Source organism: Alosa pseudoharengus, unplaced genomic scaffold (genome assembly GCF_046254945.1).
Source record: "Alosa pseudoharengus isolate Yale_2024_CS ecotype anadromous, Long Island Sound unplaced genomic scaffold, YU_APseudo_1.1 YU_APseudo_1.1_scf_7, whole genome shotgun sequence".
NCBI classification, from domain to species: Eukaryota; Metazoa; Chordata; class Actinopteri; order Clupeiformes; family Clupeidae; genus Alosa; species Alosa pseudoharengus.
Genome location: NW_027468859.1, coordinates 26,829,072 through 26,851,522, shown reverse-complemented (window position 1 = coordinate 26,851,522; position 22,451 = coordinate 26,829,072). Strand labels below are relative to the sequence as shown.

The following is a 22,451-nucleotide window of genomic DNA, read 5'->3' as shown; positions in this document are numbered from 1 at the left end:
TTTTTAACTGTATCCTTTGCCTTCAACCCTTTTGTGTCAAGGAGAGTGGCAACCCTAAGTCTTTCCTCCTTTTTACCAAATATAATTACTTCAGTTTTTTCTTTGTTCAGCTAAAGAAAACTTTGAGACATCCAGGTGTTGATTTGTTCTACACTGACACATAGATTCAAGAGGACCATAGTCGTTTGGTGACAGAGCTAAGTACATTTGTGTGTCATCTGCATAGCTATGATATGAAATCAAATTATTTTGGATGATTTGTCCAAGTGGGAGCATATAGAGGTTAAATAATAGTGGCCCCAAGATCGACCCCTGGGGAACACCACAGGTCAAGAACGTTGGTGTTGAGGTACAGTTTCCGATGGCAACAAAGAAGCTCCTTTCTTGTAGATATGATTTTAGCCAGCTGATAACTATGCCTGTAAATCCAACCCAGTGTTCTAGTCTGTGTAGTAAAATATTGTGATCAACAGTGTCAAATGCTGCACTAAGGTCCAGTAGCACTAGGACTGAATCTGTGTTGAGGCGTACAGTATGTCATTGGACACTTTAATGAGAGCTGTTTCAGTGCTGTGATTTGCCCGAAAACCAGACAGAAAGTAATCAAAATACCCATTTGATGTGAGGAAGGTGGTTAATTGATTAAAGACTTTTTCAATAATTTTGTCAATAAAAGGTAGATTGGATATGGGCCTGTAATTGTTTAGCATGGAGGCATCCAGGTTATTCTTCTTGAGAAGTGGCTTTACAACAGCTGTTTTCAGTGACTTAGGAAAAGTGCCAGACAGCAGTGATACATTTACAATTGGAAGGACATCCGCTGCTATGAGGTTTGTTAACTTATCAACAGTTGAAAATATGAGTGTTATTTGAACTTCTATTGATAATGTTAGAAAAGAAAGACTGTCATCTCTTTATGGATTTCATAGTGGATCTGAAGTTTGTATTTACGCCATTTTCTTTCAGTCTTCCTACACTCTTTTTTTAGAAGTTTAACTGCTGGATTTTGCCTCCATGGTGCTTTCTGTTTGTCCTTAACTTTCTTAAATTGTAATGGAGCAATGTCATCCATAATGTTTGCCATTTTTGCATTAAAGTGATCAAATAAGTCTTCTACAGAGTCTGACAGTTGACTTAACTTTAGTGAAAGTGCTTGCTCAAAGAGAGCACTTGTCTGATCATTTATGATTCTCCTTTTTACCATCATAGCTGTGTTTTGAGTGTGTGGGGACATAGACACATCAAAGAACACGCAGAAATGATCAGATAAGGCCAGGTCTTTAACAGCTGTAGAGACATCGAGACCCTTTGTGATAACAAGGTCGAGGGTATGGCCGAAACATTGTGTTGGCCCCTGTACATGCTGTGTTAAGGAGAAAGTATCGATTAGTGCAATGAATTCCTTGGCATAATTGTTTTCAGGATTATCCACATGCAAGTTTAGATCCCCTGATATAAGACAGTCAAACTCTATGCAAACGACTGATAGCAGTTCACCTAGCTCCAGAGACTGCTCCAGCTCAGGAGACTTAAGATGTTTTTCAAGTGATAGAATGCAGATTTTGTGATGTCTTTAATGTGGGATTGGAATAACAGGGTAGGGTCCAGGATGATGCCCAGGTTGCGGACTTCAGGGGATGGGGCAATGGAACAGCCATCCACGTCCAGGAGAAGATCCCCCAACCTTCTTGAGCAATGGCTTAGAAGCCACCACCATGAGCTCAGTTTTATTGCTATTCAGTTTGAGAAGATTATAGAGGTCATCCAGTTTTTAAGTTCTTGCAAACAGTTGACAAGTGGTCTAGGTGGAAGCTGATGGGTTTGTTGGGGGTTTTCCTGTCTGCTTATCTTAGCTCACTGCCAGTCAGTGTGGAGAGAATAATCTGGTGGGTTGCTGCTGCATCCTCTTGGTGGATGCGTAACATTAGCGGTGCCCTTTGTGGTCCATGACTTTTTCCCCCAGTCTCTGGAGGGGCTTAAAAGTGGACAGTGATGGTGTTTGTACAATATAATGTTCAGTGCACATTTAATATGATGAATCTGGTGCAGAATTAGAGATAAAAAGTTGTTTCACACAGGTCATCATGGTGTTGTGCACTGAACGGAGTAGATGTCTTCTCTGAACTGGTCATTACTTTTGGCATTACGTTGGCATCTACTATTACTAATATGTATCTTGCATCAAATGAATCAGGATCACAACAGATCAGGAACACAGGCAGAGCAAGTGGGTGTGGCAGCATTGTCACATCATGCCTCAGTGATAAAGTGCACTGTAGAAGAACAGGCATCAATCCCTTTGCCTTTATCGTCAAAGTTCTGAACACATATGCATGGTAAGAAAAAACACTTTTTAAACTTTAAATTGTGTGATAGTTGTCGCAAGGTGCGCGTTTCATCCGTTTTAAATTATTATGAGTTGCACCGCTTATACTGCCAGTAACATCCTGCTTGAAAATGTATAGACTTACATATATAGTAAATGTGCCTATATGTATTCCACACAACTGGGGCCTGACCTATCTGCAAGTCAGCATCACATCTCCTCCAGCTACAGAGAGGTGCGTAACCCAGGGCGCATGGACAAGGTCACGTTCCTCTCCCGTAGGAGATGAACGTAAACGAGCGGCTCAACTCCTTCCCCCAACTCCTTCCCGCTGTTACCTGAAGAGGATGTGGCTTCAATGCGTGCCCACGACGCCATCGTTCACCTAGTGCTAATTCGTTTATTCCCCGCTCGCTGTCTCGTTATTTACATGCCTGCCCATTGTTCTTCGTAGGGCTACACTGTTCTGTCAGGGATTTTTTTTTTTATCTGTCGCCCATTTTTTTCGGTGTGAAGAAAAGCCGTTGTTGATGCACCTGCTACTCAGCTGTTTGGATTTTTCTTCATTCACGAGCTTGGAGGCGATGATGTATATGAAAGGGCTCATGATGCTGGCTACGTGAATGGACTACGGTCAGGTTTGTGCTTCTGTCTGTCAGAGATGTTTTTCGCGTGGAGAAATTTTAGACGCTGTGCGCTGAACGATTTAAGGATTTTGGAATCAACAGTCACCCATCCTGGATGATGCATGGCGAGTTTATGTTACGTTGCTATTTGGAGCCTGGTCTTAAAGTGATCCATGAGCTTTTACTATTACCAATATCAACATGTCCCTGGCATCGGCTGCGACAGCGAGTGAAAGCAGCACCACCACCGTTCCCGAGGAGGACGCGGAGAGCCCCCGAGAGGAGGTGAAAACACACATTATCAAACTACACATATGCAAAACGTCTTCCATTCATATATTTCAATTCTTTATGTGTAATTGTAATCAGAACGTCTTATTAGGATGAAGGTGCAAATCACCAGGAAGCACATTAATCCTGTCACAGGTCTATAAGAATTAGGATGGATGGGTATGATAGCCAATTTTTTTATATCAGTTTCTGTTGGTTTTGGGTTCGCCAGTGCTCGTTTTGCTGTGTGTATAAGTGCATCCAAGTGTTTGTTTGTTTGCGCGCGTTTGTGTGTGTGTTTGTGTCTGTGTGTGCGCGCGCGCGTGTGTATATGTGTGTGTGTGTGAGCATGTGTGCGCGCGCAGCAAGTGTGTAGTGTGTGTATGTGTGCCGTCTGTTTGTCTCCCCTCAAGCCTCTGAAATGCAACCCCCACCACCACCATCCCTTTTAAATGCCTGCTCCCTGGTGGGTATCAAATTGATTGGCATCTCTCTGTCTCCGACTAGCACCTCTTCAAGGAGCCATGAAATATTGCAATGACAGGGCATGCTTTCGTTCTCAGGCAGTGTGTTCATCCCATTTGACCATATGTGTGCTCATTTATTTCAAGTTTTGCCACTCTTTCAGCCAGCAAAATTCAGATTCGCTGGCTTGCTATATAATTACATTCTCTCTTCATCTTCCATGCCTTATCACATGATAAAAATGACATAATTATTGTGAGAGAAGTAGAGCTACTTTACATAAATATAATATCAATATAATAACTTTTATTATAGTGTTTTGAAATGAACAGCCTACTTGATGAGAATGTGGAATAGGCATCGTTTACCATTTAATTTCTACATTGTTAATAAGCACAGACACTATTTGATTTAGGATGAATGTAGTGCAGTGTGAGCGTGACACAAGGGTCTTTCAGTGACTTGTGAATGAATTCTGAAGGGCTACAGTACAAGACTAGTGCTGACAGGGCTTGCTGGGATTGCATAAGTTATAGTGGCTGGCCGATTTTTACATGAAGATGAATGGAAAAGATATTGGGGCCATGGGAGAGTACTGTCACAACATGTTATAGCGACATGAGATATTACAGAGGGAATTACTGTCAGTAGAAACTCTTTTTGTGTATATATTGGGTGAATGTCAGTATTTCAAGAACATATAAATTGATGAATCTGGGATCATAAAACTAATTATTAAGAGCACAGGCCTTGTTTGTTCCTGCAGGGTGTATAGCTATCCTTCACTCCCAGCAAGGATATACAAAATGTATCCTTATTTATGCCACAAAAGCTTAACATTGTATATATTTGTCACCAGAACTTTATTTTTCCAAATTTCAAATGTAGAGATGGATTATTCATTTTTATCAGTGTTTTCCCCCTCCAAAGGCTGCACGGTCCTGAGTCACTGCTTTTATAGGCCTGATAGAGGTCACATAATATGGTCCACTGAAACTATAAATAGACTATTGAACATGCACATCCAGCTATGAAGTTAATGAACACTGTGAGTTTCAGTGTGAGTGTTAATTATGTGGGTTTGCCTATCTGCCTACCAGTGTAAAGGAGAGGCAGTATGTGCTCACACATCCCTCACTCACAAAGAGCTTCTCTTAATCTTTTAAAATGAGACATCTTTAAACACGCAGTTCTTAGCTCCATGAAACAACGCACATTTGCTGATCTCCACTAAAGCTCATAACATGATACTGGTCCATTTTATAGCTCAGTGTTCTATTACCCAGGGGATGTTTCACTGCACTAATGTGCCATCTTAAGGGAGGCCAAGACCAGGAAGTGGGAAAGAGAAGAACAAGAGCATTATCTCATTGCGGTCAGCAAAAGCTGAAATAAAAACCACTGGATGAGAACCACATATTTAATGTGGAACTTGATGGGTTTGTTTTATTTTTTTATAAAATAGTCAACCTTTCAGTTTACTTCAACTAAAACCCCTCATTTTTGGATGTGGCCTTTAATATGTTAGAATGATTTGTTCTGAAAATGCTCATGGGTGTCATATCACACATAGTTGCAATGTGAAAGTGGGCAGAAGAAATAGTGCAACTAATGTTGTGCATTGTACTTATAGGAGGAAATACATAACAAAGAAAGTCTTGACATTCAAGACGATGGAGGATTAAAAGTTTCATAAAATATCTAATACACATACTTGTTTATAAAAACCCTACATTGTGCTAAGGATACTGCTTGGACAGCATTGTAGTTTTGTCAGCTGGACAAATAATACATCTAAAGTGAACATGTAACATAATAGTCATCAGAGAGTAATCTAACATCTATTGATTTAGTGGAAAAGGTCTCTCTCTATCTCCTTCTCCCCCCCACTCTCTCTCCCTCCCTCTCCCTCTCTCTCTCCCCCCCACTCTCTCTCCCTGTCTCTCCCTCTCTCTCTCCCTCCCTCTCCCTCTCTCCCTGTCTCTCCTCCTCTTTTTCCTCCCTACCCTTTGGGAGTTATGGCAGGGTGGGCTTCAGGGAGAACCATGTGACAAGGTGGGGAGGATAATTATGGAAAAGCCACATCTATTATTTACTGGCTGCTGCCATGTTAAAAGCACCACCCCCGTCATGTGCCCTCATGCTCAACCAGCGCCACGCCATCACGGCACAGACACTGGCACAGACACTGGCACATACACTGGCACAAAAACGCAAAACAAACTCTCAGTAACTCTCCACAAGAGCAGTTAGCCAAATAACAGTGACTGAGCATCCACTACTCCACAACGACTTCAAATTAACAACAGATTTTCTTTTAATTGGAATTACAGGGTACATTAGTGTAGGATCCTGAGGAACTTGGTAGTATTGCTCTTCACATACTTAGAACTGGTAAAACTGACAGCTCACGGACATATGTTAATGTAGTGAGTACTGATCCACTCGTCCTCTCCTGAGAGTGGCCCTAGGCCTGCGCATGGTCCCCTGGTGCGTGGCAGGCCATTGATGTGGTCTGCTGGTAGTTAACGATGCCTGGAGGTTGTGTGTGAGTTCAAAGATACTTTGGTTGAATGCGTGCATGACTTCCCCTGTTAAAATTGTGTCGCGCACAAACCAATTTTCCTTGCTAAAATTCAGGAAGCATCCCCTGTCCGTGCCTGATACGTGGTGACTCTTTGGAGATGAGTCTCTGGAAAAAATACACTCTAAAATATGTCAGTTAGGGCTGAAGCGTACGTTGGATGTTTGATTTTGACGAGCACAGATACGAGCGTTCTGCACTGTAGTCATGCATAAGGCATGCTGCAGCACTTACAAATCAACTTCTCCCGTTTAATATTTCACTCGCTGTAAAGGCTACCAGAGTTCAGCCTCAAAGAATGTTGAACCAGGATGGTGGTGGATGGTTGAAAAAGGATGATGTGTGTAACTGCAGATCGGATGACAATATGGGAAGAGTACACGAGCAGCAGAGATGCTATCTGCCTTGTGCTCGGCGAGGTTGTCTTCTGTGTTAAATGGAAGGCGTGCCTCTCTAAGTGAACATTACGGTGCCTCTGTGGTGCATTAGACAAACTCAATAAGAAATCCTACCAGTGCTATTGCACATTCTATCAATGGACAAGCAGATGGGAGGTAAAAAAAACAGCAGATGCGAAGCATATTAGTAGAATGCACAGATTCAGATCCAGCACATCCTTTTAATTCTTTTTCACTTGGTAACTGAGACAACTTAAGACAACTTATACCTGGGCAAAGAAAGGCCACCTTTGATTAAAAAAAAAAGGCCAAAGTTGGTTGTTGGCAAAGTTGGCAAGCACCCATGCCATCCCATGCCTGCCTTTCTTCTCTCCTCCCCAGCACAACACCCCCCCCACACACACACACACAATACACAAACACCCACACCAACACACTCACACACGTAAGCCTCTATCTGTTGTCCATAATTAAGCTATTCCGGCAATCAACTGTCCACTGCTGATTAGGTTGTAACAGTAAAGAGCTTTCATCCAGAGATTTGTTAACTTTCAAACAACATCAACAACACATTACATTAAAACAGTGCTGTATTTAGGGGCACACAAAGTGCTTTACAGTGAAATAGGGTGACCTGACCCTCCAGCACCACTAACGGCAGTGGTGCTGATGCTGCCCTGCTGTCACAGGACCAGAAACAGCAACGGCTGCCAGGCTGTCTCTCTCTCTCTCTCTCTCTCTCTCTCTTTTTCTTCAGCAATGTCAGTGCTTTGCTGATTCAGTCGTCTGCCAATAATAACATTGTAAGCTCAGGAGAAAGCCAGGGCTGGGGTCAGAAGCCTCTTGCATGTGTTTTCAGGCTCCGAAGGAGGATGTGCTGCTTCCTGTTGTTGTTTTTGACCATATGGTTGAATGACCAGCTGGCAGCGCCGGTCACTGAGCATGCTGTATAAGGACACACTTTCCCTGTCTTTACTTTTCAGGCAGCAGTCTACTTAGTCTCAAGTATACTGTCTCTTTTTCTATTATGTCTATTCGTTTTAGATCGTTAAGGTCCAAACTTTGATTAGGGACTAAATTGATTAGAATCGGCGCAGGATTGAATGAGCACACTAATACCACCAATAAATAAGCAGCGATGTGATACAAACTTATCTGGCATGTTGTCAAATCAAATAAAACTGTTCTTTCACCATTGACAAGGCTCAACATGTCATCAGCCAATGTGGACAGGATCTTTCCGGAGATATCCCTCTGTTTCATGTTTGTCCCTCCTGGATTGGATCTAAAAAATCCAAAATCACAGTACTTGTGTTTAATAATCGTGATATCAATATTGAACAAAATAACCTTGATAATGGTTAATGGATAATGATAATTTTTGCCATAATTGAGCAGCTCTCGTTTAGAGTGATCTTGGAGTTTACAGTAGAGCTCCACTTTTATATACTGTTGATATCTACTATCTGTGCATAGTCAGACATGCTATACAGTACTATGCAAAGCACAAGCCAGCCAATATGAATAGCCAGTTATGATGGGGAAGTCCCAGGCAATGGTCAACTCCTCTGGAGTCTCTTAGCACATACGATTGATGATGCATGAATAGTTTAGTGTCTCTCTGTTTTGCATCAACTGACGCACAATGCACCACCACACGATACATATACTGGTGGCAGCCGTGGCCTACTGGTTAGCACTTCGGGGTTGCCGGTTTGAACCCCGACCAGTAGGCACGGCTGAAGTGCCCTTGAGCAAGGCACCTAACCCCTCACTGCTCCCCAAGCGCCGCTGTTGTTGCAGACAGCTCATTGCACCGAGATTAGTGTGTGCTTCACCTCACTGTGTGTTCACTGTGTGCAGTGTGTTTCACTAATTCACGGATTGGGATAAATGCAGAGACCAAATTTCCCTCACGGGATCAAAAGAGTATATATACTTATACTTATACTGTACGTGACACAATGCACCACCAAACGATACATATACGTGACACAATGCACCACTACACGACACATACGTGACACAATGCACCACTACACGACACATACGTGACACAATGCACCACCACACGATACATATGTGACACAATGCACCACCACACGATACATATACATGACACAATGCACCACCACACGATACATATACATGACACAATGCACCACCACACGATACATATACATGACACAATGCACCACCACACGACACATATACTGTATGTGACACAATGCACCACAACACGATACATATACGTGACACAATGCACCACCATACGATACATATATACGTGACACAATGCACCACAACACGATACATATACGTGACACAATGCACCACAACACGATACATATGGACCCTTTCAAGAGAGTTCCATTATCAGCATCATAGTTGGCCCCACAAGGCTTCCTTTTTAACATTCCATATGTTATCTTAATGCAGAGGAAGTAGATTGGGGCCCAAATAGAACGTTCAAGCATTGTTTTTGTTTTTATTGTTGAAAGGGTCTATACGTGACACAATGCACCACCATACGATACATATATGTGACACAATGCACCACCATACGATACATATACGTGACAGTCAGGTCATGTTGAGATTTCCTTCCAGACATGCCACCCCCATAAAATTCATTCTCATATCTTTAGCAACAATCTACATGAAACGCCTTCCTGTACAGTACTTATTTGAGCACAGTGTCTGTTAGCACGTACTGTAAGTGGAGTCACTGCTGACAGTTTGGTTTGTCTGTCTGTCTGTGTTCCACAGCAGCGGGCCGTGAAGCAGTCCCTGAGCAAGTCGCTGTGCCGGGAGTCCCACTGGAAATGCCTGGTGCTGTCACTGCTCATGTACTGCTGCGTGGGCGCCATGGCCTGGTGCCTGGTGACCAAGGTGACGCGGCTGTCCTTCGACAGCGCCTACAAGGGCAAGTCCATGATGTACCACGACAGCCCGTGCGCCAACGGCTACATCTACATCCCCCTGGCCTTCCTGGCCATGCTCTACGTGGTCTACCTGGTGGAGTGCTGGCACTGCTACAGCCGCAACGAGCTGCAGTTCAAGGTGGACGTGGACAGCGTGTCGGAGCGCATCGGGCGCATGCAGCAGGCCACACCGTGCATCTGGTGGAAGGCCATCAGCTACCATTACGTGCGGCGCACGCGGCAGGTGACGCGCTACCGCAACGGCGACGCGTACACCACCACGCAGGTGTACCACGAGCGCGTCAACACGCACGTGGCCGAGGCGGAATTTGACTACGGCAACTGCGGCGTCAAGGACATCTCGAAGCGGCTGACGGGCCTCGAGGGCTTCCCCGTCACGCGCCTGCGCTTCACCAAGTGCTTCAGCTTCGCCAACGTGGAGTCGGAGAACTCGTACCTGACGCAGCGCGCGCGCTTCTTCACCGAAAACGAGGGCCTGGACGACTACATGGAGGCGCGCGAGGGCATGCACCTGAAGAACGTCGACTTCAAGGAGCACGTGGTGGCGTTCGCCGACCCGACGCGGCTGCCGTGGTACGCGTCGCACGGCGTCTTCTGGGCGGCGGCGGCGCTCACGTTCTCGTGGCCGCTGCGCGTGCTCACCGAGTACAGCACGGCGTCGGCGCACTACCACGTGGAGAAGCTGTTCGGCTTCGACTACGTGCCCGTCACGCCGGCGTGCGAGGAGCGGCCGCCCTTCTGCCGCCACATCCCGCGGGTCAACACCATCGACAGCACCGAGCTGGAGTGGCATATCCGCTCCAACCAGCAGCTGGTGCCCAGCTACTCCGAGGCCGTGCTCATGGACCTGGCACTGGGCAACGCCGGCGGCGGCGGCAGCAACACCTACGCTTCGTGCGGCGCGGTCGGCGGCATGAGGATCGGGAGCTTCGGCGGCTACCGGCAGAACTGCGAGCGGTGCCACCGGGCCATCAGCAGCTCGTCCATCTTCTCGCGGAGCGCGCTCAGCATCTGCGCTGGCGGCGGCGGCGGTCCACGCCTGCCCTTCAGCGCCAGCCGCTTCTCCCTCAGCCGCCTGTACGGCTCTCGCCGCAGCTGCCTCTGGCGGAGCCACAGCGGCGGCAGCCTCGGCGACCACGGCTGCCCGACCGAGAGCACGCGCTGCCTGGCCGAACCGGCGCTCTCCTCCGGCGCCACTACCACCGGCGTCGGCGTTCCCGGCGAAGACGCCGCGCAGCAGCAGCAGCAGCAGACGCCGGCTCCGCCCTCTTACCAGGACGCCCTCTACTTCCCCGTGCTCATCGTGCACCGCAACGAGGGCTGCCTCAACCACGACCACCGCTCGCTGCACCGCAACGGCTCCTGTGTGGAGACTTCCTTATGACGCCACAAGCGGACATGCTGAGGGAGGGTGAATAACTAAGGATACGTTTGGAAGAATGTAGAGGAGGAAGAGTAATCCGAGGGTTTAAGAGAGGAATGTTTACTTTCCCTAGACAGGTATGCTGCTTTGGGAATTCCTGTGGTTGACGTTTCTCTCTTTCTTTCTCTCTCTCTCTTCATGCAAAAGTCCTGTCTAGTTACATGTCAAATAATGAAATGAAAATGAAGGTATTGTGATATATTCAGCCTATGTGTTTGTGAAGGGAGTAGTGGTCTGTTCAGCTTTTAGCCAGCTGTCATTTATCGTAATGCCGAAAGGGAACTATCACAACAGGCTCAAAGCACACTCCTCTTTCAAAATGACCTGTTTTGGTTTTTACTCACTCCATCTCAATTTTATTGTCAGATTTGTTACACGCGGGAATTATTAAATTATTCCAACCATACCATGGGATTTCAAGAAATGAAATGTGAAAGAGTAGGCAGTGCTTACAGGAACTAAAATGGATCTAGCGTAGAAAACTTGACTGACAATTAACAACACCACAGCAGTCATATGCTGCAGAAACACTGTTAAATGTGGGTCAAGATTTTTTTTAGATATGGCGATGAGTAGACCTATATTTCTTAACATTGCCATTTCACACTAATGAATATTACATGAACGGCCTTTCAATCCCAAGGCTAACCAAAGCTGTGCTTGTGGCATTTGGTTAGTTTTTCTCTAAAATGGAGGAGCACAATATAGGCTGTTGTGCAATTTGTTAGGTTTAGATGTATGTGAGTGGCCACATTATTAATTGTATTATTATTATTATTATTATTATTATTATTATTATTATTATTATTAGTCCGCATCATTACACCTTATTACACCTATTACAACAATCAACCATTTTTGAATAGTCATAGAGTAGGGCTTATGTGTATTGCAGCAACTTCCAGAAAGTGATTCAAAGTAATAACAACAGAGATGATAACATGCTACAGCTAATACTGTAAAATTGCAAACAGGGCACAGTTCACTTCCCGCATCTCTTGCTCTGGTTGCAAAAAGGCCCTGACATACTCAACATGTCATTTTGGTTTCTTAGAACTACCTCTTTTTTTGTAATCTGTTAAGTGCCTGATGCTGATGTAGCCTCAAAATGCTCAGATCCTTAGTCCTTTGTGACTGAGATCAGCTACAGAAGGAAAAGTAGGATTTTTTTTAGTAATAGAGGAGGCAGGATATGTTTCAAGCCCTGATTTAAGGACCAAGTAATACATGATGAGAAATGAATGATGAATGAAGAGGGTGTTGAGAGATGTTGCTTGCTGTCTGCCTCGCACACATACTGTACATAGACACACACACACACAAAACGTGTGGGGATTCTTATGTTCTAATGATAATAATGTAGTTTTCCCTGGAAACTTGGAAAAACAACTGAAAATGGAAGGCTAAGTATATAGCTGCCAGACCAGTTTTGGAAGTCAGTAAAGGGTGCAGAACACTCGTGTCACGGAACAGTAATCTTCCATTCGTAATAATCTGACATTTTTGTGCCACAACGAATCATGACCTACTGCAAGAGTATAAAATTCCAGGAAAATTGGACATTCAGTTTAATTTGGGCTTTTTAATTTGAGCTTCTTTTTTTTTTAAGATGCCCTTGCCGTGTCACATAAGAACATAAAATTCCTTTTTGCAGAATCCCTCTCCGACTGGAGCAGCTTTCGCTATTTGAGCTTCGTAAGGCCTTGTCCAGGCAGACAGTCAGGAGACAAAAGGGCTGGATAACAAACCTGACACCCTGCCGCTGTGCTGCTGACACCTGAAAGAGAAAGAGAGGGGGATGAGTGAGAAAGAAAGAGAGATCCCAATGAAAGTGGGAAGCGAGAGAGAAAGAGAGAGCCCTTGGTCAAAAATAGTCCACATATCTGTGTCGCCGCAGGCTTCACGTTCATTTAGGAAGTCTAGATGTTCAATTTAGATACAGAGAGGGATCAGAGAGAAAGAGAATGCTGTGTCAAGGCTGCCACAGTTCAGTTTAATATATTTTTTTAACAGATTTAAACGACTACAAAAGCAGTGATGATAGCAGAGAACCAATATCAATATCAGAACACTGACAGATAAATGACAGAGCCATATAGTCTTTCATCATGCGGGTTTGACAATAAAATGAAGCCCCACAGTATTGCTAATGCACAGGTAATCGTCTTTATAGAAATGCAGGGTTATTCTCTTCTGGATTTCCCCTAACCACCTTCACTTCTTCCACCACATGACCCAGTCAGCCACAAGACCTGATCATCAGGAACCTGTATAGCATAGTAGCTCATGAGTAAGTGCATTCACAGAGGAAATAGGCCATGACTAGGGGGACTTCCTATAAATGCTACATTGAATGTAAGCTGGCTGGCTGGACGTCACCTTTGGCCCATAGGCTATACCCACCGCAATACGACCACAGCGCGACACACGCTCATACTAATCCAGCAACTGACCTGAGATCAGCTGGCCGACCTGCCCACTCATAGCCTCCCCTGAGGTGACTCTGTACTCTATTAGCTCCTTCTAAACGCATGACTGGAGGGGGGAGGTTAGCGGTGTGCAGACTCCTGCTATATATCTGTTTATATCTGTGCTATCTGTTTGACTGTGACCTTCAGCTCTGAGAAGCTCACTGCTTTTGCTCCCCATCAGCACTATACACCATGTTTATGACCTCCCTCCCTTTTATAGAGTCCATATCACAAAGATGCAGGTTGAGCTGAGGGGGTAACGGTTTTTGAATGATATGATGACCTTGCCCTGTGGAAAATTAAGGTCATATGAATGTTGTATACATACAGTATATAACTGGTCCGTTACTGAAATGGTGTGGTGCATGGGATTGCTCTCTTACAATACATCTTCCTGTTCCAAACCTTTTCTTTTCTGTGATATTCTGCGTATTTCCACAAAAAAAAAAAAAGCATTTTCAAGGTACCAAAAAACAAACACACACTATAGGGGCCATGAAGTCTGCCTGTGCTGAGGCCAAAAGTCTTCTGTGCTGCGTTATCACGTACCTCCCCCATGGATTCACAGCTATGCAACACCTAATGAAAGCACTTGCCAGGTTGGACCACTCATTCTTTCCTTCCTTAATTCCTTCTTTCTGCCATATTTTCTTCCATAATCCTTTCTTTTCTGAGTATCTTATGACACTCTTATGTGTCGGTTGAAGAGGGATAGGCAGATCATGTTTTCATGCTATTGAGAGTATGGTGAGCCCTCCACACACGTTGAGCTAATTTCCTTGTGATGTGTAAATTGCACCAATTAAGGCTTTGGTGTTTTACAAAAGGGGGGTCTGTTTGTCGTAATGAGTCCTACATCAGGAAGGATTTTTTCCCCCTTGTCTTAATTCCTAATTACCACTCTCTGAGGTATTCAAGAGGCTTATTATTAATAGAGCACACAATATTTCTTCACCAGGCAGGCCTATGATCGGCCTCATGTTCCTATACAGCCCATGTTTATTTCATTAGATTTTAAAACGGAGCAGTTGACGGGTCATGTTTTACTCTTATATTTTATTGTGGTTTCATGTGAGGTAGCTGCTCAGGCATTAGGTGAATGTTTTTGTCTTTGAGTCACAAGAACAATTCCAGGAAAGCAGAGTCGGGGCAAGATTGACCTCATTTTGACTGTTAACATCAAACCCTTTATCACAAGACAAGATGTCATTTTCTTCTGTTTCTCACCTTGCGGTCACCTTAGTGAATCTCTTTTTATGAGGTTGTATACAATTTTGAGGCTTTCAAGGAGAGACAGGTTTTGTTAATGTACATAGAATAGAGGTGTGAAAATGTTTTGTGTGGTATTGTTTGTTTTGTTGAATGTGCCACACTTGAACAGCACATCATTTGTTTGAGTTTGGTTTAAAGCTAAATGTAGAGGATTTGTGATTGGATAAGACTATATGTGTGTATATACAATGATTAAACCATTCAATACAGCCTAATAATCTCCTTGAAAAGGGGGTCAAATTTGGATAACTGACGGTAGATGTGTGTTTGTATACTGTATATGAAAACAGACCATGAAGCCTAGAACATCTTATGCTTTAAGGGCAAAATATTCAGCTGAAAGAAATTGCACTTTTTTATTTCAGCTTGACATCTGTTTCCTTGGACATGACAGAACTGGTGCAGTGCGAATGATGCCAAGCTCTCTTTTATAATACACACACACTGTAATGATGACAAAGTCAAGTGTAATGGCATGTTAACCATTCAGGATTTCTTTGTGTCAAGATCAATTAGATAAAAATGGAGGTCACTGTTTCCTTTTCTTTCAGCCATGTTTTTTCTACTTCCTTATTCTGAAGTTGTGTGCGCAAAGCCTGGCTCAAATGCAGCCATTCCTGACAGCAACAGACATTTTTTACTAGATTAACTCTTTCACTGGTAGGTGTTTATGGATTGCTCAATAATAAATGTGTTGGAATAAAAATGACAAGTCTGTATGTATGTCAACACTTTCAACACAATGTTGCCTTTGCCGTCTGTTACATACAGTATACCAGTAAAACAACTGAAAACCAAATCTGTGTGTTCAAGTCACTTATGGCAAATCTAATAAAAGAAGTCTGTGTCTTTACTGTTGAATGAAGTTTACAGTAAATGTTGCTGTCTATTTATGTGCTTTATCCTTTACTTACAGTTTATTGGAAGAGTATTACGAAACCTAATAAGCAAAAGACAGGTTTCAGTTATTTGAGGAACTCTACGACACCTGCAACCATACTGTGTGCTTAAATGTAGAGTCTGACATTTTTGTCGAAAGATAAAAATACACGTAGACCAACAATAATGATGTAATAAGATCAGAATCATGAAAAAGAAACCGCTATACACCATATTCCTATGGATTCTTAGCTGATTGTGATCCTTTTTGTCTGCTGTTTTGTTACAATCATTCAGCCCTGAGCATTTGTATCAACACGCTGTCAGTGTTTCAACCATTATAGTAATTTGACTATAAAAAGGGCATATTGCATTTGGAACGCCTGATTCTCAGTAACGCAAGACTCACCCCAACCCAACCCAGTTGTGTCTGAGGTAAAGTGCTGCACCGATAATTACTACCTCGGCCTGGAGATGTCTTTTAACAGTTCAAAGCCCAGTCCTCCATCATGCTACGAGGACCTAATCTCATTAGCACAACCCACACACACCCACACACCTCCCTCCCTCTGGCATACCAAAACCTCTGGTCAGCTCCCCCCTACTCTCTGCAGTCACTGACCTTTTTCGAGGAAAGGCTAATTTATCAGACGTTAATGAATCTCTCCCTCAGGAGCCATTCAATACTGGACCCGACAGCTCACTTAAGCCCGCAAACCCTGCGCCACTACCCCCACACCCCACACACACACACGCACGCACGCACGCACGCACACACACACACACACACACACACACACACACACACACACACACGCACACACACACACACACACACACACACACACACATACACACATACAGACCTACATACAGACCTAAGACTGCTGGAGAAGACTCAGGTGAAATATGATGTGTGCTTTTTAATGAGTAGCTGTGGATACTAAATATTACACAGGTGCTCTGGGGATCATTTTATGGGTTCTTGTGTATGTTTCCTGCGAGTCTTGCTCTGGTTGGTGCGCAAGATCTGGCTGATGCAGACCTCACTCTCTTGCTCGATGCTCGTGAGTCGGACATCACAGTCCACTACGGTGTCGTTATGTGACATGCCCTCCTCCAGAACTTTGCCCCCATCCTAGATACACAAGCAATACAAAAAAAAGACTTTTATAAAATGTATTCAGTATCTGGTGTCACTGTATCACCTCTTGTTTTGTCTTTCCCTCTTCACAAAAATAGGAAACAATTGATTTGAAACACAATAATGACACTAAAGATGAAAAAAAAAAAAGATTTTTGTCAAGTTTTGTGAGCTCACACATTGTGCTGTTGTAACCCAAGCTGCAATGACCTCCTGTCCGCCCACAGTTATGTGCCAGCCTACTTTGGAATGATGAGACTGCTGTATATAGCCACCAAGGACAGGTTACCTTGCATATCGTATTTTGCCACACAGGCAAATTAGGGTCTCATCCCATTTTCAGCTTGTTTTTCTTAAGGACTGAGCAATTCACATCAGCTATCTAATGGCAGTCTGGTGTGGGCGTAGGGTGATGATCGATCAAAGCTCCAAACTGCATGGAGCGGTGCCCTCCCTCCCACTGGAAAACCCTACTTGTCCATTAGGCTGCACTTCCATCATTCCCCTGCTTGATGAATAATTCAAAGTGCATCAAACAGGCGTGGGAAAGGAAACAGTCCGACCCTTGTGCTTTTCTCAAGGAAGCTGAGCACTTACCAGAGAGCGCAAACTTTCTGATGGATGCAAAGCACAGCAACAAAAACAAATACTTACTGTATGCTGTACGTAAATATTAGTCCTCTCAACATAACCCAGTCAGCTCATCTTGTTGCTATGACTTGAGTTAGGTCACTGTGTATTGTCAAGTTAAGATCATCTTTTTTTAGTTTACAGTGTGTGCCAAGATATAATTTAGCAGCTGACTGTACCACTTTGCCTGGATGAGTCAAGATGACACAGCCACCTTGTACACACAAGACAGCGGCACATGACCTAATCCTCACGCGATCACTTTTTAAAAGTCAGTCATGTGTGAATCTGATGAATGTGTAATGTGCTGGGGAGATGGTTTGACACAGGAGGACTTTCTGTGCCATGACTAACGGGATCATGTGAGCATTAAAATGTTTGCCAACTCTGCCAACATATCATGGCATATCATCATAGCTCCTCATTGTGCATATTAGGCTCCTTCTCTTTCTACCAACACGTGTGCCCATGCTCAGATGTGTGTACTTTCTGAAGGGTGCTATTCATAGATATTCATATTCATATTCACATTCATATATTCATAGATTTGTGTTTTTGGAAGTACAGATGTTACATCTCCATGAAGCTGGACCCCCCCGTCATCGTAAAAAAAAATATTAAGAGCACTGCCGTTTGTTTGTTTCCTCCATACTTCATACTTCCTCCATACTTCGCCGTCCAAATCTGCCCAAAATAGTCTCAATCATTTGTACTGTATTTTGGCTGATTTGTGTCGTTATTTGTACCAATATCACTTAAAATCCTTAACAGCACAAACAATTATTTTTATGGCACGAACGTAGCAAACAAATAGCATTGCTCTTAATAATTTTTAGATGACATGACAGTTTCAGAGATTCAATGAAACAATCAATCATCAATCAATCAATTGGTGCTATTAGTGAATTTCCTTGGCTTAACTCACCACTCCGAGCCGATTGCAGGAAAGGTTGATGCTCTTCAGGGTGTTGTTCTGCACCAGAGCCTGGGAGAGAGCTATGGCCGTGGGCTCGGTCAGCTGGTTGGCACCTAGATGGAGGTTGACCAGGGTCTGGTTTTTGGTCAGGGCCTGAGCGATGGCCTGTCCGCCCTCGTCCCCCAGACGGTTCAGTCGCAGGTTGAGGGTCAGCAGGCTGGTGTTCTTGGCCAGGGCGTAGGCCAGCGCTTCGGCACCGGCTCCGCGGATCTGGTTGTCGTAGACGTTCAGCGAGCGCAGCCGGCTCCGGTTGAGGAGCTTGCCGACGGCCCGGGCGCCCCTGTCGCTGATGAGGTTGTGGGAGAGGTCAAGGTCTTGCAGGGATGGGTGATCAAGGAGGTAGCTCACCAGCAGGCGACACTTTTCGTTGTCCACTTTACTCTGATGTATTCTGAGCACCTGTAAAAACAGCAGAAAATGTCCCCTTCAGGGAAGGCCAGATAACGGCCTGATGCCAGGAACCTAAGGCAATTTTACACCATTAGCAGTGCACAATGAAAGAACTACCCTTTACAGTTTCTAAATATAGAAATGAGCAAGACACAATTGACAGTGAGAGAAAGTGTGGCTCTGTGAAATCATTTCAAGGACAAGGCACCACAAAAGCACACTGTGTGTGAGCACCCGATCTAAATTCAAATCATACCTGCTGTCTGCTGCTCATTTAAAGGCATCATTTTTTTTTTTTTTTGCTACTGGGCTCTTGTGTACACACTGTGTAAATACCACTCATGGCTTGCACCTTTCCCCTCGACATGGTTCATGTGGATTTGTTTACAAACCGGCAAAGATAATCTCCGAAGAGCCATGTCGACTGACAAGGTAATATTACACAATTTCATACAAATATACAATTATTGCACATATGCCATAAAGTAATTCATGATTCCCTGGGTCGGGGGAGAGCGAAGTTGCATGGCAGGTTCTTTGTAGACGGATAAGATACGGCTGCAGAAGGTGTGCTATTTTTCCTATTTCAAGTTAGTTTACCATCAAAATTACTTATATTAAGGTAACAAACTTGCATAGGATGCCTTTAATGCTTACAATCTTAAAACGAATATGTTGAAAACAACACATCTTGCGTTGTTTCTTAACACATCTCTGTGTCCAGATAGGGACAACACATTCGTTTAAGAGTGTATGGATTCTACTATAAATATAGACTGTTAAGTCTTCTTTGAAGATGAGGAATGGATGCTATTGCCAGTGTTCATATAATTTATGTCAAAGGAAAATGATGGGTTCAAAACTACATCTTACCCTTAGGGTCTTGCATTGTTTAAGAGCTTTTGCCAGCGATTCACAGTCTCGGAATGTGAACTCGAAAAGGTTCCACTCAAAGTTCATGCCACACCCTTTGACCCCATACACTAAATGCAGCTCCTCTAGGTAGATAAGTTTGTCCAGTAAGATACCAAAGTCAAAGTGGTCCATAGAGGGCCCGTCAAAGCCCGAGTCACTCCCTGTGTCTGAGGAGTCGTTGTCATCTGCCTTCTGAGGAGCCTTGATGGGAGGCAGGAGCTGGGAGATGTTCAGTTTCTTTACATAGTTCTTGCAGAGTGGAACCATGTCCAGAACCGTCTTGGGATCAGTGACATCGGGGATAAAGAGCTCAATGATTTTCTCCAGGTGCCGTTCGAAGAACATACGTTTCCAGCTGTTCCCATAGGCTGTGACATCCCCCAGGCCCCAGCGCTCCACACAGCATTTCTTCCAGTAGCCTTCATCACTGATCAAATTGGCTGTCACCTCCAGTGGCAAGGATGGAGGCAGTTTCTCCAGCACGTATGCCTTATGACTGGGCAGGAGATCATGAAGCATTGGTTGTACTGTAATAAAAGTGTATAGTTAACTGTTAAAAGTACAGTCGTGGCTAAAAGTTTTGACTGTGACACACATTTTCCGTTTTTGTAGTGGTGATTATTGTGTCGAGTGATCAGATGCACACACACACACACACACACAAAACACATTTTAATGTATTTTGGCCCTGGCACAAATGATCAGCTAATGTCATTTCAGTATCACCATCAGCACAGGGGAAAGTGTGAACGATTTAGGGCCTAAGTCAGCTGAAATCTACGGTAGCGCATTGCATTCACATCACAAAAAAAATAAAAACATCAGGTTATCTCATAATTACGAGATAGTATGTCATAATTATGAGATTATTATCTCATAATTACGAGATAGTAACTCATAATTATCTCATAATTACGAGATAATTAACTCATAATTACATGACACATACAATGATTTATGACACATTTCCAATTCTGCCCCCACTTGTGTGTGGCAATGACATGGTCTAGCTAGCTACATTAGAGAAGATACACCTAACAGCTTCCCAAGAGAAAGTCTGAAGTTAAGTTCCTTTCAAACCTTTACTTAGGATTCACTGTAAAACTAAGCAGACTTGTAGCAGAATTCACTGTAAAACTAAGCAGGGTTGTTGGCTATTTGACAGGCTTATTTTTCATGCCACTTGTCTTAAAGACATGTTAATCTCTCAAAGTAGCCTACGAAAGTCATTCAAGGCAGGAAATCAGTAGGAAATATGTGCTTGCTTTTATTGAAAGGCTGTTTAGATCCTCAGCACGGATCCTATCCTTATCTCATAAAGAGATAATTATCTCGTAATTATGAGATAACCTGATTTTTTTTTTGTGATGTGAATGCAATGCACCACCGTAGAAATCACTCTACCAGACTGAATTATAAGAGCAGACTGCTTGCTATAAATGAAGGGAAGAAATGCTTAAAATTATGTATTTTTGTTTTAGCAATGGTTAGCCAGTAGCCTATGCATGTGAAAAATAATCGAAAATAGGTTTGCCGAAGCAGTGATTGTAAGCACAAAATGTGTCACTGCCAAAACTTTTGGCCACCCCTGTAGGCCTAGGCTGTAATGTAGGCTAATGTATGAGTGTATCAAAAGAAAATGCATGTCATAACTTTACCTTCGAAGTTACTAACAATGTGTTCCAAGCACAGGTTGGTCAAAAGAGGTACCACAGCGAGAGACCACTCAGGATCCTCCGCAATTATCCGCCTCATTTTCCTGGGATCAGCGGCGAGGTTGCGTCTTATTACTGGAGGGTCCATGAGAATCGCTCCAACAGTCTCAGCCATTGACGTTTCTAAAATATTTTCAGGTAGGCCTAGGCTAAACTCTCATCTGAACTTTATTCCTTAAAAAACGTCATCTACATCAACTCTGTCCTGGTAACAAAAATAAATGAAAGATAGCTAGCCAGCAATAACGTTAGGCTGGCAATTTATTGCATAGCTTCTAGCTCAAGTAGACAACTGCATTGGCAGACCCGCGTCACGACATTGATGCAGACAACTAATCTCGTAAATTACCTAACATTATAATGTTATTCTATCCGGATAACACCACGCTATTGGCGAATCTCAGTTTTATTACAAAGGAGAATACAGTAGCAGTTAATGTAGCTAACGTAAATGTGACTTCCTCAGTTTCCCTCTTAGCTTTCCTTCCAGAAGTTGACAATCTCCCTGGTTACGGGCGGCCCTGCCTACGTCACGTCTTGCGGCAAGTGAAAGTTGGTAAGCAAAGATTTTAACCATGTAGAACTAAGCTGCGGTTTTTAGTAGCCTTGTAGTAGTAACTTGTGGATAAATAAATAAATAAATAAATAAATAAATAAATGTACTACTCAATGAACCACCTTGCTTATTGTCGGATTCATTTTAAACTGGCATAGTTAAGTACTTTTATATACTTTTTTGATCCCGTGAGGGAAATTAGTTAGGCAGTGTTGAAGAACTGTTTGGATTTATATAAGTTGGTTCAATATTGCAAACAACTCATGATATTATATTTTACCAGGTCTGCTCGCGGACCACACTTTGAGAACTAGAAGACCAGTTGAGGAGTTTTAGAGTCTTTTTTCAACAGAGACCAACATTATTTAGCCTAAATGGTGTATAGCAAAAAAAGGAGAAATGTTAAGTTATTTCCAAACCCTTTTATGTTTATGAAATATGGGCCCAACTGGGAGCTCCATTATTT

General features: G+C 43.5%; 2 protein-coding genes across 2 annotated transcripts; one reads left to right on the top strand and one right to left on the bottom strand.

Moving 5' to 3' along the window:
- The first annotated feature begins 3,153 nt into the window (after positions 1-3,153).
- LOC143109884 (transmembrane protein 151B-like) lies at positions 3,154-10,998 on the top strand. Its single transcript, XM_076272691.1, has 3 exons — positions 3,154-3,237; positions 9,439-10,791; positions 10,855-10,998. Exons 1-3 carry the CDS (start codon positions 3,154-3,156, stop codon positions 10,996-10,998), a joined length of 1,581 nt encoding a protein of 526 aa, XP_076128806.1.
- Positions 10,999-16,581: 5,583 nt separating this feature from the next.
- drc5 (dynein regulatory complex subunit 5) lies at positions 16,582-21,812 on the bottom strand. The gene is made up of 4 exons (XM_076272693.1): positions 21,373-21,812; positions 19,673-20,241; positions 18,359-18,808; positions 16,582-16,797 (listed from the first exon to the last, which is right to left on the bottom strand). Exons 1-4 carry the CDS (start codon positions 21,542-21,544, stop codon positions 16,630-16,632), a joined length of 1,359 nt encoding a protein of 452 aa, XP_076128808.1. The 5' UTR covers positions 21,545-21,812; the 3' UTR covers positions 16,582-16,629.
- Between the last annotated feature and the right edge of the window lie 639 nt (positions 21,813-22,451).